Raw genomic sequence first — 17,237 nt, forward strand, 5'->3', positions numbered from 1 at the left:
TCTCCTACAGTCTGACTATTAATAAACATGAAGAATGGGTTTCATAGTACAGGCCTTTGGTTCACCCCACTATTCACTTCCTTCCTTGTTAAGATTGAGCTTTTAATTCTATTCTTTCATTTCTGTCTCTTAAGTTTCTGAGCAATGCATTTTGCTCTTCTAACTCAAAGAAATTACCTCTAAGCAATTTCTTCTTGGTTTCTTTAATAAACCCCAGTGAGGGTCTTTGGCTTTTTGAAAGTCCATATCAATTATGACCACTGATACCTTTTGAGAATCCCCCTGCACATACACAGTTATAATGAGAGAGGAGGAGATGTTACAGCTTCTGAGTATTTGGGAGATGAAAAGTCACTCCTGACTCTCACAGGAACATGGTCGTCTCTGTTAAATTTGTTGTAAAAGCTGACCCCCAAAGTAGTGAACTCTGTCAGTCTGCCTAGAGCAGGGGTTCTCAGGACAAATATTTTGGTGGCCTCAGAGTGTGGCCACCAACTCTTGCAGGGAGCCGCTCTGACAATTTTTCCTAAAATACTTAATTAACTTTAGGAAAAAACAAATAAATATGCACATATACATGTCCAAATCAGTGTAATTTATTTATTGCTAGCTAGTAAGTCAGTTGTGAAAAGTGATATAAACAAACATACAAGTATTACTTTTCACAGCAGCCTTACTTAGCCCTGGCAAGCCTGGGAACAAATTAAGTCCCAGAGGAGGCAGCAGGGGCCAGGGGCAATGGAGGGGATTGGTGGGGGGCAGGGGAGGCAGCAGGGGGCTGGAGCCTGAAGCCCCGCACCCAGAGCCTGCCGTCCCACTACTCCAGAGCTGAAGCCCAAAGCCGGAGCCCTGCCATCCCTGGGAAGGTGGGGAACTCACCTGCTGCCTGCTTCTCCAGCATTGTGCCCCAGAAGTCTTCAGAGGGGGACAGGAACCAACCCCTGCTGGCGGCCCCAGCAATCAACACGAAGGTGGTGCATTCAGGAGCAACAGGGAGTGGGAGGGGGAGGGACCACTATTTTGCCCCCAACTCCCACCCCATCACAGCCCAGGATGCTGTGGCCGCAAGAAAAGACCCAGGTGGCCGCGTTTGAGAAATGCTGGCCTAGAGGTAGACCTCTTCAGTACAGAGCAAAACCACCAGATAAGCTAGATCTTCAAAGCTAGGGTGACCAGATAGCAACTGTGAAAAAACGGGACAGGGGTGGGGGGTACCTATATAAGAAAAGTCTCAAAAAACAGGCCCGTCCTACAAAAACGGGATATCTGGTCACCCTATTCGAAGCATTTTCCCTTTCCTACCAGTGGTCCTTCTATCGTATTTGGACTGAACTTTGAGTAGCTTTCGAACATCCTTTGTACAATCTTGGACTCTAGCCCTGCAGTGAGATCCTTGACCACGGAGCTTCAAGCTTTCACAAAGTCCCCGATACCACACACAGGTATTGGTTCACACTATTCTGTATCCCATTACAGGAGTGGGCCCTGGTCAGGCAGTGGAACAGTTTAAAGTGGGAATCGCTAGGCTCAGATGACAGGGTAATATAGATCTGGATATTGTCAGCTTACTGGTGATCTATAGGGCCACGCTGCCATTATTATTACCATGGTACGTAGAGGTTCCGAGTGAGATCAGACAGTGAACAAACACATAGTAAGAGAAGAGCTAAAGCGCTTACTTTCTAAACAGACCAGACAGATAATTGGTGGGAGGGAAAGCAGAGGCACAGAAAGGTGAAGTAACCTGTCCAAGTCACACAGCAGGTCAGCGGCAGAACTGGAACAGAATCCAAGTCTCCTGATTCTCAGTCTAGTGTCCTAGCCACCAGGCATCAACATGAATAAATATAATGAATCTCCAGGGGATTCCAGAGAGTCCCCAGAGCTGACGATGCAACACCACGAACTATACTTTCCTGAAAAGAATGAGTTGGAACCACTCGGAGGCAATTCTACCCACCCTCACTAGCCCACACAGCCACGTCAGCTTTGCCTGGGGACTAGCTGTTTCCAAAGCAATTGATAGCTGGCCATACTGACCACTTTAAGTCCATCATGCAAAAGTCATTCAAATAAATGAATCGGTCATGCAAACTAGCATCATCGTGCAGCCGAAAGCCAGTTCAAATATGTTTAAAATATCTTTTTATTCAGAAGCCTCGGGAGGTATCCACTGCCTTACTGCCGCCTTGGTCACCTTTCAAAACCTGGGGTGGGGGGGTTAAAAAAAACATAAAGCAGTGAGATGTAGCGTGTTTCTGTTAAATACGTTTTGCCACTTGCAGGCCAAAAAAGAATCCAGAGTTTTTCTTGAATGCCATCCCAAAGGTTATAACTGTCAAACCAGGATATAGTTCTGAAGTTTGGAAAAGGCCAGTTATCCTACAAGTGTTTTTTTTTTTCCTTTAAAGAAAAATGTCATTGGCTCAAGAAATAGCTTAAGAAGATACTACTATCAGTATAGAAAAAGAGAACAACACAGTGTTGGGGAAGAATAAAGTGGCATGAGAGAGAGAATGACTGAACCAACTTAGAACACAATTCTGAGGAAATATGCTCACTAGCAGTTTGACTTTTATCCTAGGCATGAGTTAATGCAGTTGCATGAGTGTAATTGAGGGTGTAATCTGGCCTGAGGTATACAGAGCAGTTGCCTGTCTTTACGAATAGACTGCTGAGCCTAAAGACATACACACAGCAGTGGATTTTTCAGGGTGTGTAGCTACATTTCTATCCAGCCCTACAGTTATGTGCAGTACAAAATTTTGCTTGAAATAAAGATGTCAACGTATTTAGGCCGGGACCCATTGGAAACTACGATTCAGCATGTCCAGTGTTACCAGTCCTCTCATGAACACATCTGAAATTCAAGCCAAGACTATGATGTAGCAAAAGATCAAAATGTGATGCAGTTCTTTTGGCAACCTTTTTAGGGTTGTTTTTTCTGTCTTCTCTCTCTGAGGAAGAAGAAGGAGATGATCATAAAAGGGAAGGTTAGGTGATAAAGTTAGATACTGGAGGAAGGGGATGGACAAGGAGCTGGAACAACAGAAGGTTCTTGTGGTTAAGGCACAGAACCAGGAATCAGGTGACCTATGTACCTCTTCCCCCAACTCTGCCACAGACTTAAGTGTCCTTGGCTGTCACATAGGCCAGAATTCTCAAAAGTGGCTTCTGATTTTGCCATTTCAGATGAGGCAAAATCAGTGACAGCAACATTGGTCTTAAGCTCTCTCTCTGCCTCAATTTCCCCAGCTGTAAAATGGGGATAATAATTCCTTGACGTGGTCACAAATACTCAAAGCTGAGATGAATATATATATAAACATGTTTTACTGTATGTATTCTTTGGAGTAAATTGATATAATCAGTTTCTGAGGTTTAGATTTAGATGGTTTGTATGGATCTGACAATTATGAAACTTTGGTCAACAAAAAAGCCAGACAGGATTTAAGTATCAGAGGGGTAGCCATGTTAGTCTGGATCTGTAAAAGCAGCAAAGAGTCCTGTGGCACCTTATAGACTAACAGACGTATTGGAGCATGAGCTTTTGTGGGTGAATACCCACTTCGTCAGATGCATGTAGTGGAAATTTCCAGGGGTACCTGCCCCTGGAAATTTCCACTACATGCATCCAACGAAGTAGGTATTCACCCACGAAAGCTCATGCTCTAATACGTCTGTTAGTCTATAAGGTGCCACAGGACTCTTTGCTGCAGACAGGATTTAGATTTTATTCTGATTCTCATTTACACTCTGGCAAGGTAAAGGGGAGGTAAGTGGGCATAAATTACATTCATACCTACTTTAAGGCTCTTTTCTTTTGCTAGAACATGCAGCATCAAGGGAAGTTGGTGTAATTGAGAATCAGACCCCTAGAGTTCAGAATAATACATGCATCTCAGCTTGGAATATTTTGGAACAGATCATGTGGAGCTGTGCTAATTTACACGAGCTAAGTGTCTGCCCCATAATTATGCCCATTTTACAACTAGGGAAACTGAGAGACAGAGCAAAATAACATCAATATTATAATATACTTGATTGCCTAGCTAGAGATACCAATATTGAGTGTGTGTGTGTGTGTGTGTGTGTGTGTGTGTGTGTGTGTGTGAGAGAGAGTATGCAAAACAACATCAATCAAGTTTAAATGCTGAATCTTTTCTCAGAATTAGAAATCTGTGCAAATAAGAGAATGTGACCAAATATTTTTTTAATTGCAATAGAGTAAGAATCTATCACTTTAATGCAGGACAGCTTAGCTTTTTTCAAAGGCTGGACAATTATGGACAAAAAAAGCAGCATTCTTGTCCAAATTTATGTTGCTAAAACAAAGTTGAAATTATTTAAACTACTACATTGTTAGTACAACTGTAGCTTGTGTGCCCCTCTCCACCTCCTTGCAAATGGTATAACTTTGGTCACCACATGTTCAGATGTTAGACTGGTTATTTTTTATGAGGTGGTAGAATTTTAAAATAGCTTGTGCAAGGCTTCTTACACGTCAGTTAATTCACCTGAGCATTTAATAACAACTAACATAATAGTGACTGCTTACATCCAACCATTCCACAACTAGTCATTCTCTAACCAAAGGCTTATGGGTGACAAACAATTCTTTGTGAACAGAAATAGCAGAATATTCCACTGATTGAACTTAATTTTATAACATAAATTGCTGTATCGCTCCTTAGCTTAATTATAGATCCAGGAGATTTCCTGCAGACTAAATTGGAGGACAGTATAGAGAAAGCTGCAAAGAGTCTTGTGGCACCTTATAGACTAACAGATTTTTGGAGCATCAGCTTTCGTGGGTGAATACCCACTTCATCGGATGCACGAAGTGGGTATTCACCCACGAAAGCTCCTGCTCCAAAACATCTGTTAGTTTATAAGGTGCCACAAGACTCTTTGCTGCTTTTACAGATCCAGACTAACACGGCTACCCCTTTGATAGTATAGAGAAAGGGGCCTGATTTTGATCCTACTTATTGCATGCTGCTGTAAATCAGGGATAACTTCACTGAAATCAGTGGAATTATACCAGTGAAAAATTGGTGTAAAAGAGATCCGAACACAGTTGCCAACTTTCATGTGGTAAATAAGCACCCCGACTTTCACAATAAGCCAAAAATCAAGCTAATCCCATTTCAAAACAAGGCCAAAACAACCCAATCCCTAAGAACCCCAACACTCTATGTGACTAGATCCCCCCCCGTGTGCAGTCTGGGACTGTGGTGGGCCCCTGTGCACCCCGACTCTCTCCCCGCCTTCCCCTTGCTTGCTGGGAGCCGATCAAAAAAAAGAGCAACAAGCTATTAGCCAAAACCTAGCCAACAAGCCAATTAAGCCAAAAACAAGCCCAATTTCTGCATTTTTTTCCACGGGTTTGGCATGTCTGGATCTGAATCACTTTTGGAGTCAATGAGGTCAAAATTGGGGATTCTCTGTAAATGAGAAGCTGTGAATACATTAGTTATAACTTATTATTTTCTGTAGAGTTTTTATTTTACTCAACTTTTTTCCCTACAGAGCAGCTCAAAAGTTGAATCTGTCGTCCAAAAAGAAGAAACATAGGCCATCTACATCATCTGCGTCTGAATCTCCTCTCTTCTCTACCAACTTCAGCAGTATCCTTCAGACTTCCCCACCCCCCGCACCACCATGTTTGCTGAGGGCAGTCAACAAAGTGAAAGACACCCCAGGGTTGGGCAAGGTAGGCCTCAGACTCTCTCTAAAATAATTGTTTTTCTTTGAGAGGAGAAAAATGTCCCATGCAAAACATTAATAGAGTACTAGGCCTGTTGGGTTTTTCTTCTTTGCTATACCCTGAAACTTGTCTTCAGTATCCACTCGAAGGTCTGACAAATTGGTTGCTTAATGCAGGTGACCTTCTAATAAAGCTGGAGCAAACTTGTGCTCAATGAACCAGACTCAGTCCTGTTGGCAGAACACAGGTTTCAAACTCCTTCCTGTGGTAAATGAAATGGGGGTGAAATGACAGAGTTGTCTGCAACCCCAACTCCACCTGGGGCCTTGAAGTAGGTTGGACTCTCTATTGACACTAAAACTCAGTCTTATCTTCTGTCAATCGATTCCCACCCCCCATCAAAACCCTTTTAATATACTGATTAGCTACAGATCCTTAAGTACATGATGGCAGCACCAGGCCCGCTTGAAGATACATTGATATATCTTCTCTCCCAACCAACCTCCATTGTTGGGTCACCTATGGTACCCTTCCATGGTTGAAGCCCTGGGACGAGGTAACTGCTTGCCTTACCTGAGGGATAATCCTTTCTTTAACCCCCAGTACAGATACCTTGCCATTATAGGGGTGAGTCTGGCCCATTATATTGGGGAATACTTTGGGACAGTTGCTCAAGACAGGAGATTGCTTAAAAAGGTAGACTCTTATACAGGTTTTTAGTATATTATGCTTTTCTCTATTCATCGAGTGCTAAGTGAAGACACTGAATTTGTTGAAAACCTCTTTCCTTTTTAGGAGAGAAATGGTAATGTTCAATCTGGACATACTGTACCCAGAATGTGCCTCACGATTTCCATTGCTGCCCTTGATCACTAAGGGAAAGAGTCAGGCATTAACACGATTTTTCACAGAACCACATCTGTTATTTTCATGGATGGCTTATGTCCATCTTAGAGGGCTCACAGGATTTTTTTTTCCCTCCTGGTTTGGATGAGAAGTACTGTGTGGGCCTGATACTGGTACCATTACTTCAGTGGGAGCTGCAGGATTGGGCCTAACTATTAGTTGTTTCAAGCATTTAGTATGACAACCAGGTACAAGATTTGAACAGTCCTGTTTTGAGTATTGCAATCTTTAAATGATTTCCACTGCAAAGAGTCCTCCCAGGGCTCTTACATTTCCAGAATCAAGGTGAATTCTGGCTGGATAAGAATAAAGTTTGCGTTTACAAATAGTGAGGGATGTGCTCATGGAAGCAAGGGACCAAAAGCAACATTGGGCCTAATTGTGCAGTCTTTATTCAGACAAGTCTTGTTGCCCTTACTCAGGAAAAAAAATCCAATTAAAGTCATCAGGTTTCTGTCCATAATATGGAAAGGGCTATGCAAATATACACATACAGCTCTGCCAATATGCTTCAGTTCTGCCCTGCCACACTCCTGCTTTTCTATCTCTGGGCCTCCATTGAGCATGGCATTCCAGCTGTATGGTAGTTTTTTTATATCCACAAACAGAGCCAAGATTAGCCTGTCCTCCAAAGCCATTTACATTTGGAACCCAAGTAAGGAACTGTCTGTGGGAGTAGAAGGGCATTGTATTAACCCACTCTGCTATCCAACCTAACTCTCTCACGTACAACCCCATTTTCTCTGAGTGTAACTCCACTCTCTCCACCGTAATAAACGGAATAACACCCAGGATAATTTGGATTCTAATCTTCATTTTATGATACTGTGATTGTCTGGGCCTTTTCAGAGTCTCTTTCCCTTCCAAAATCCTGTCCCCCTTGGGAACCTTACTCTAGTCTTTCAGGATTCACAGGTATGGTGGGACCTGGGGAATGTTCAGTCTCTGAGTTTTCCTTTTAGAGAATCTATAGGGTTCTGTCTTAGTTATGGTGGTAAGGTATGGCTAAACCCTCATCCAGGATTTAGCCATATCTTTTATCCCTGTTTTCAGTGGTGGGCTTATACCTGATCTGGTGAGTCCTTGTGGGAGATGGAGGTTTACATGCTGTCTTCCTCCCAGCAACCCTGTTGTAAGAATCCACTAACTCTGAGGCACAGTCACTTTCCTCCTGGTTTCCACCCGTTCCAGTAACAAGTTCTCCCTTTTAAGCTTGCTTCCTCCAAGTGGAGCAGGCTCTGCAGTTGTGCCTGTTCAGTACCAGTTGAACCCAGAGGAGCTTGTTAGCCTTCTCCTGATTGGGATGAGGGCGTGCCCCATCCAAGGTACACAAGAGAATATTTCTTTCTAAATGAATTTTTTGTCATCCAGAAGTAACTGATGTATTTAGGAAAGAACCTATACAAAGAGTCATAAATGAGGGCTTTTTAAATGATTTGATTGTGCTTCTTCAAAGAAAGTCATTGTCACAAATTAGATTTAATTCATATAATCAAAACAAGTGAAAACAGTTAATTCTGAAATAGTTCCATACCAAAAAATGTCTAGCCTTCAATTCCATTTCTGTCCTCTTCTTTCTCCTATGAGTCACCTTATAATTATCACCTAAAGCTCATATACGTTCATCAAATTGTTCCCATCAATTTTCCTCTGTAGCATAATTTGCATTTTAATATGTCAGGGATAGGTGTGAGGCATAATAAATGGATAATTGCAGATGGAGAATGTAGTTTGCCAGTCAGACTGTGGAGACCTCGGATCTAGTGATGGAAATGTTCAACCTATTGGATCACTGAGACATTAATTATTATTTACATACTTAGTTTGGCAGTGCCCTGCTTCAAAGATAGACATTTCCTATATGGCTGTTCAAGAAGCTCTGTTAATTTCCCCCACATTTCCTTTCAAATATGTGCATTTATATGGAAGTTAAAGTGTAGCTCAATGTGAAGGATGTGGAGTTAGGTTTAGGAAATTCAAGACTTTACTTTGTTGGGGTTGGGATTGTGGCTGCTTTGTTCTGGAATAATAGGAGGCCAGTATAGCAAAAAATGACCAGTATAGCAAAGCTCTGATTAATTGTGGGTGAGGACTGAAATGTCTGACTATTTGATATTTAGTTGTGATACAAGCCAGGTTTTAGCCATCAGCAAAATATTCAGAGGTATTAAGGTTACTTACCAGCTCAGATACAAAGGTGGTAGGTATAGAATAAGAATATAGATTGACTGATGTTTTAGACTTAAAAAGTATCAGAGCGGTAGCCGTGTTAGTCTGGATCTGTAAAAGCAGCAAAGAGTCTTGTGGCACCTTATAGACTAACAGACGTTAGGGAGCATGAGCTTTCGTGGGTGGGTGCATGCATCCGACGAAGTGGGTATTCACCCACGAAAGCTCATGCTCCCTAACGTCTGTTAGTCTATAAGGTGCCACAAGACTCTTTGCTGCGTTTATAGACTTAAAAAGTAAAGTTGAGGTCAGGTGCTTAACAACTTTCCACACCCAAGACCATCCATAAAACTTACTGTAACTGACTGGAATTTGGAACAAGCATTGTCTTCTCGTTAACATTCAACCCCAGAGGAGGAGGAAGATAAAATACAGGGCCTGTTTCAGCACTGATTATCTCTGGTTTTTGAATGGGTGTACTTCCATTTATTTCAGTAGAATCTCACCAGTGTCAAACTGGAGCAAAACAGTGAAGGATAAGACCCATAATCAGGAAGATATGAGAAGGAAAAATAGATGTCTTGATTGTTCTGTGACCCTCCTCTGTTGGATTCATTTCCAACAAATTCTAATTAAAGAAAGAGATACGTGGCCTGTACTGCAAATAAATTAGCAATGGAACACACACATCCATCCATATCTAGCCCACAGGTGCTTCAGCTTCCATGTAATAGTGACAGTAGCTGGCTAGTAACCAGATGGTTTGTGTGGGATCCCCACAGTTTTACAAAAATAGATTGAGTTGTCTTTTGGGCATGAATGATCCCCTTCCATAGAATGCAACAGCTGGAGCCACTACACTTGCTTCTCCTTTGCCCCCATCTCTGAGTCATTGTCATATTCTGTACTCTTGTTCACATCTGGGTGGCAGATTGGTTTGGTTGGATTTAGATATACGTATGGACTGTAGTTATACTCGCTGTTTGCACATGACATCTCTAAATTCTTTTGTACTTTTATCTCAGCAATATATATTGTATGTTAGTCTTTTTCAGTCAGAGAACTGAGCAGAGGAGCAGAAAGGTGCTCTCTGTATGACTGACAAACAATACCAGGATTTCACTCAGCATTAGAATATTGTGGTAAATGTTAGAGCTGGTTGGAAAAATATTTCTTCCTCCGAATGGAACACTTCAGCTTTTTGTTTAAAATTTAAAAATCAGATGTTTTGGGGTTTGGGCCAAAACCTGTAAACTTTCAGCTTCCAGATTTTCAATGCAAACTTGAAATTTTCTGCAGAGCAGACACTTCGTGAGAAATTTCATTTTGTCAAAAATCCAATTTTCCATTGAAAAATTGTTTCAATGGAAAAATTTCAACCAGCCCTAGCAAATGTACTACCTGCATGCAGCACTTGGTTTTTCATGGCCTGATGTGGTTTCTGTTGTTGTTTTTCTGCAAGTAGCCTTACGAAATTCTGCCACTGAAAGGTGACCTTTGTGTCAAGAGCAGAGACCAAATGGTTGTTTGCTCATATACTGTATTGTGATAAAAGGATTGGGTTTTTTTAAGCTGAAAATAAAATAGTAATGCCCTGACTGTGAAATTGAGCCCTGGACAGATGGCTCCCATACGGATTAAGTAGGACTTCAGTGATGCATTACTCTAATGTGGGTGCTCTGCATAGGGGTGAATTTTAGCACACTGGGAGAAGCTGAATACACTTTGTAATACATAAGCCTAAAAACATTCTGACTGACAGAACACTAATAGGCAGATTAATAGCTTAATAGATTAATAGGAGTGGCAATTGCTCCTGATTCTGTCCATTTTCCATTGTCTGTGCCATGATTAGAGATATATTTATTAATTGCTTTTAATTTCTTTGGTGCCTGTCCCAGTCTCTAAGTACTTCGCATTATTTAAAAACACTATTATTTGGTTTAAAAAAATCCAAAATTTGCCATACAATTCATGGAATTTGCCATTCATGGAATATCCCATAACAGCAGAGACTGGCCTTCCAAACAAACACAACCCTCAAACCAGAAACCCATATTAAGATTTCACCAGACCCTAAGGCACCTCCCTTCCAACACCCATGAAAAGATATAGGCTGGATTTTCATAAGTCCCTAAGAGTTGGGCATCTGACTCCTACTGAAAGTCAGTGGGAGTTTGGCACCCAACTCCCTCAAGCCTCTGTGATCATCCCAGTCATTTCCCAGACATAGAGAACAATAAAAAGAACAGGAGTACTTGTGGCACCTTAGAGACTAACAAATTTATTTCAGCATGAGCTTTCGTGAGCTACAGCTCACTTCTTCGGATGCATAGAATGGAACACACAGACAGGAGATATTTATACATACAGAGAACATGAAAAGGTGGAAGTATGCATACCAACAAGAGGAGTCTAATCAATTGAGATGAGCTATCATCAGCAGGAGAAAAAAAAACTTTTGAAGTGATAATAGAAGGTGTGAGGAGAACTTAACATAGGGAAATAGATTCAATTAGTGTAATGACCCAACCATTCCCAGTCTCTGTTTAAGCCTAACTTAATTGTATCTAATTTGCATATTAATTCGAGTTCAGCAGTCTCTCTTTGGAGTCTGTTTTTGAAGTTTTTTTGTTGCAAAATTGCCACCTTCAAGTCTGTCACTGAGTGGTTAGAGAGGTTGAAGTGTTCTCCCACTGGTTTTTGAATGTTATGATTCCTGGTGTCAGATTTGTGTCCATTTATTCTTTTGCATAGAGACTGTCTGGTTTGGCCAATGTACATGGCAGAGGGGCATTGCTGGCACATGATGGCATATATCACATTGGTAGATGTGCAGGTGAACGAGCCCCTGATGGCATGGCTGATGTGATTAGGTCCTAGGATGGTGTCACTTGAATAGATATGTGGACAGAGCTGGCATCGGGCTTTGTTGCAAGGATAGGTTCCTGGGTTAGTGTTTATGTTGTATGGTGTGTGGTTGCTGGTGAGTATTTGCTTCAGGTTGGGAGGCTGTCTATAAGCGACGACTGGCCTGTCTCCCAAGGTCTGCGAGAGTGAGGGATCATCTTTAAGGATAGGTTGTAGATCTTTGATGATGCGCTGGAGAGGTTTTAGTTGGGGGCTGTAGCTGATGGCTAGTGGCGTTCTGTTATTTTAGAGAGCAATATAACTGGTTTATATTGCACAACATGGGTGTTACAATACTTGCTTGTATTTACATAAGCTATAGTTGTACAGATCATAGGTTATTTGAATAATCCTTGTCAGAAAGTGTTTCCAACAGTTGTTTCACGACCTCTTTTAACTCCCTAACTCCTCTTTAGCACTTCATTGGAAAGCAAAGGCAGAAAGCTGGATTGAAAGGAAGAAAACAATCTGTCTTGATTAAACCCACAAAACATTGGCAAAAAAATCTTAGAGTAGAAGTGTTTGTATTTTGACTAGCGGATTTGTGGATGTGAGGAATTTGTTGGCAACATCCCTGTGTGCATTGAGTGGGTGTTTATGAAAATCCGGTGTTAAGGTCAGCAGAAAACCAGATGCAACTTCTGAAATATGTACAGTAGCTCCCTTCATTGACACCCATTTTGAAGTTTTTTAAAGTGAAGCAGGGGAAGGGTTTCTCTTTCCTTTGGAAACCTTCATCCGCGGGAGTACAGAGAGAAGAACGTTAACTGTTACTTGACAAATGAGATCTAAAGCCATTACCACTTGAACACAATTTATGAGGGGAAGAGTGAAAACTGTTTCTTTTCAAAGTTGCCATGGTTACTGAAATGGAAAAAAGAAGAAATACCCCATGAGGTGTTTAAAGGACACGTGTGTTCATCACTGTTGTCAACATGATTGTTCTATAAATTAAATAGTTAGTTCCACTTGGAATGAAATCCAGGTGGCCTTTTGCCCTCCAGTTAGTTGCTCATAACTGAAATTTTCTCCAGCAAGCATGTTGGATGGATCTGGCTGAGGCTTTTGTACGTTTTGGCTAGATTCCTTCTGCGTGTGTGCTACTAGAAGGGTTTTAAATATTTTCTTCACTTCAAGCTGCTTTAAAAGACAAAAGATGAAATTAAGAGAAGTTGGAAGAATTGCTATAAACTGTTACTCTCCAGCCTTCCCAATCATATTTTCCAGGTACAGTTAATTTGCACTAAATTAAAGCCCAACCTGATGGTCTCAGTGCCACCCTCCCACCCCTGTGCTGGAGCACTGGGCCAGAATGTGTCTGGCTCATGCCTGGGTATGCAAGGGAGGGAGTGTGTATATGTAAGAAACCTCCACTCATTTGTGCACCCATCACTGAAGGGATTGCCATTGTTATAGTCCCTGCTGTCTCCTAAGTGCAGAAACTACTCTCTGCTGGAATCCCTGCAGTGCAAAGCACCCCAAAAAGAGGTGAGGAAGAGGTTATTTTTCCTAACCTATGCCAATCGGCCAGCATTGGTGTGTGACTGGGCCAGTGTTGTTAAACCCCTGGAAATGGTGTAGTCGTTACTGTATGACTGCGAGCTCTGGGAAGAAAATCTGCTTCAATGGAATTCCTGTGCTCAACTAGAATCAGAATTTAACAGTGAGATTTTACTTTCAAATCTGCAAGGCAGATCTCAGTTCCCACTGCTGATCTGAGAGCAGAATTTTGCCCTAGGTGGAAAAGATCATTTTACAAACTGCTGTGGCAGGAATTTCATTTTCCCCTTAATCTAAACAGCACAAGGCTGAATAGAGCAACATAAAGAGACCTTTGACCGTTTGCCTCCTGTCACAATCACATTTTAGATTAATCTCAGCAAAATCTGACTCTATCAAAAAAAAAAGTGTGGGCAGTAGATCTCTTGGGTCCAACTTTGATGTTATTCACACCAGTTTTGCTGCAGAGTAACTATATAGATGAGTCACTCCTGATTTACACTTCTGCGAACCCCCTGAGTGGCATTTCTTCATATCTGTGTCTATCTTGTATTCTTTAGTGGCTCAATGGAAAGCCTACCTGTGCTGAACATCGCTATCTCATTTGAATGGTAACTCTTCTAAAGAGAAATATGGACAACGGGTTGCTGTTTTGTAAATTGTGAATTTTCCTTTGGTACCTCAAAATCTACAGGCAATGGTGTTTCTTATCCCATTTAAATGGTTTAATGCACTGAGATACCATGGTGACCTTATAGAAACATAGATGGACTGAGGGAGTTTCTAGACAAAGCTCTACAGTAAAAGAGAGAATGGGGTTAGCTTTAGAAATAAAACTGTTTACCTTATTCTACCAAAGGTCCCCGTTCAGTGGTAGAAGAAAGCAGTTTCTTCTGTGATTCTTTAACATGGTTCTATAGCATAGTTTCCACCATGAAATTTGATTGTTTCACATGGATTGACTTCATGTTTTTAGCTGAATTTCACTTTAAGCTTTGGAGTACAATTTAAAAAAAGGTTTACACAAAACCCTGTGAACTGATACAATTGAGTTTTTGCACACTTCTAATTGGCTTATCCACACAATGTCCTAGACCTTGTGCTGGACATACGTTTTTATGCTCATTAGTGTAGGGTACTTCGTTGTGGTGGTTTATTTGTATGAGGTCACTAAAGGGCAAAGTAACTATAATTGCTTTGTAGACCACTAGCCAACCACCTGATGTGAGCCATGAGATTCAGTCAACACAGCTCAGCTGATATGGTTGTTGAAGTCTAGTGAATCTAATGAAAGAAGCTCCAGAAATCCTTAACATCTAGTCAATATATTAAGTGGTCTTTTCTGTAGGGTTGAAGAACACAAGGCATATTATATTGCTTAAATTGTGACAAAAGTACAGTAGCCATATTTTATAAATCTCTTACACAAATATAAATTACAATTCTTTTAGATTATAAAAATTAACAGTTCCATTTCTTTGGACCTTTGGACCTTTTATGTTTACTACTTTTGATACTTAGATCAAAATTGTACACTCTATATAATATTATTTTGTGGCATTATAGTAGACCTAGTTAATCACTTCCACTTCACTTCTGGAGCTTTCCAAAGTGCAGTTTAAAACTCCTTCCCCACTTTTTGCTCATGTTTAAATCCCTGTAGGGAAGTTAAATAGAAATCAGGAAAGTCAAGATCAAAGAATCTGACAATTACAATGATGATTCTAGTACAACGCTGAGTAAGAAATTTAGATGCTGAATACTTCCCCAAACCTAGGAACTTAGGTAGATTGGTTGGTTGGTTGTTTTTTTAAGATCTTCTTAGTATGATGGGCAATAATATAGTAAGTACACAAGCCCACAGTATTTAATATGTATATTTTTTTCTTAAATTCCAAAAACCCATCTCCTCCTCTCAGCCCTTTCCCTGGGTGTTTGAGTCCTCTCTGCATATGCCCATGCGCAATGTTCAGTGGAACTGACAAGATGGTAAAGCTGTTGGAGGCTTCAGTATAGCACTGCTCTAACAACACTGACTAATGATCCAACTGAGCTTATTGATTCAGCCCCGAAGGTCACTCTGCTTTTCTTTTTCTTTAAAGGCCTGGGTTTTACTGTGTGCTTCTAACACAGCATTGATTAAATAGTCAGTCCAGCTGGGGAAGATCTTAGATTTTAATATTGTGAGTGCCTTGTGGACACCATCCCTCCCATTTATTCTCCTCTGCGAACCCATTTCCCCTCCCATTTGTGTTTCCAACAGAGCACAGCTTGACAACTTCTGTCTTCGGGCATTCACCCATTCCTTCGCAATTCCTCTGAGGCCTCCTTTCTCTCCATGCTCCGTAACTTCATCTGCTTCCTTCCTTCCCCACTCCCTGGTGCCTCAGGAACAGCCACCACAACTACAGTTACTCAGTGGCTTGCTTCTATTCTGGATCTGTAACATTACTCCAGGACCATCCATCAAGAGATATAAAAGCATGTCAGGCCCCATCCCCAGCTTGGCTGCTTAGCAAACACCATGAAGTCATCCCTAATCCTTGACCCGATTTGGTACTAACCTGTAAACCAGTGGGGTCGCCTCCATCTAGTGAAGAGACAGCCAGACTTGCAAGTACCAAATCTTTGGGACTTGGTAAAAATTACCTTGCTGGCTCTGTGTTGTATGGCTGAGTATTTGGTGGTATGTGAACAAAGGGGGAAGGTGTGCGAATGCACATTTTTTATCTGATCTCAGGTGTAGAAGAGGTCTAAGCAGTGCCCCTTGCCATGCATGGCTGACCATTCTGGGAATTAGTCAAGATGCCACAAAAATACGACCATATGGGCACCTAAGGCTTTCTGTGGACCTTAGGTGCCCATATTGTAATATATTCTCCAGACCTGAAGAAAAGCACCATGTAAGCTCAAAAGCTTGTCTCTCGTACCAACAGAAGTTGGTCCGATAAAAGAAAAATTACCTCACCCACCTTGTCTCCCCAATATCCTGGGACCAACTCATCTACAACAACACTACAGATGTATTGCATCACTGTTAGGCAGAACTCTGAATTGATTTCACTAGGGACTTCTGCTTAGAAATTGATGGTGGGATATAATGCAGGATGTGGGATAATAAAATGAAACCACATTTGGATCACTGTTTAATCAATCCTAAATGATTCATTCTGTGTATTCAAATAGGTCCTTCTATATTGTTATTAATACGGTCTCAGTTAAAATACACTTTTAGACACTAAAATACAAAATGTAAGCTACAATAAGGATCCTTTCAAAGTTCACATTCCTGCTGTCTAAAAAAATATAACTTATGAAAAAGTATTTTCCCCATTTTCTATGTGGTAAAGGTGAAAACAAAGTTTGCAGTCATCAGCACGATCAGTCATGCAATTAATTCTAAATATAAAAGCAGGTTGCAAGTTAATCCATTTTTAAAAGTCTGTGACCACAAAACTTCTCCTCTAGGGAATGGAGCATGATACACACATAGCACAGAGCTGGCCAGTGGCATGTTGGTTGAGTATGTTGGTTGATAAGATAAAATTGTAAGCAATAGTACTGTTTCATAGTTTACATATATTATATATAGATTCTGTTACAAGTAATTACTGATGTGTATAACTAGTATATGCACCATATATTTTGTAAAAGGAAGACAACACCTGCCAATAATATACTAATAGAAAACTATTATGGAATTTAATTCAGAATTATGTCCTTTCTGTACTTTGGTTTAACCATCCCATATGTAACAGGAAATTTTATTCCCTCTGTAGGGTGGTTCAAAACACTGACACACATGATAGAAAATGCTATTAAATTCCACAGTTTTTTAGATTAATTTATATAGCGCCCTATTGCATTTCTATACAATTCATGGCTTCATCTGTGTTAAATTCTGCAGGACCCTTCCATACAGTTCTTCAATTTATAAAAATCTCTTTTTCATTTTATTTAGAAAAAGCTATTGTCTGAAAGTGCTGTGTGTTGGAATATTAGCAAGAAATGGATTGTGTGTACCTCTGTGCTGTAAATTAGC

The 17,237-nt window shown here is 40.9% G+C and overlaps 1 protein-coding gene across 6 annotated transcripts in view; it reads left to right on the plus strand.

Moving 5' to 3' along the window:
• KIF26B (kinesin family member 26B) overlaps positions 1 to 17,237 on the plus strand; it is a 417,971-nt gene that overhangs the window by 252,436 nt on the left and 148,298 nt on the right. For all 6 annotated transcript variants that reach the window (XM_045010461.1, XM_045010455.1, XM_045010458.1 and 3 more), the window contains one exon: positions 5,533 to 5,716. In XM_045010461.1, the coding sequence (XP_044866396.1) occupies positions 5,533 to 5,716 (184 nt within the window). The remainder of the gene's footprint in view (positions 1 to 5,532; positions 5,717 to 17,237) is intronic.

This window comes from Mauremys mutica, chromosome 3, assembly GCF_020497125.1.
Source record: "Mauremys mutica isolate MM-2020 ecotype Southern chromosome 3, ASM2049712v1, whole genome shotgun sequence".
In the NCBI taxonomy this organism is placed as follows: Eukaryota; Metazoa; Chordata; order Testudines; family Geoemydidae; genus Mauremys; species Mauremys mutica.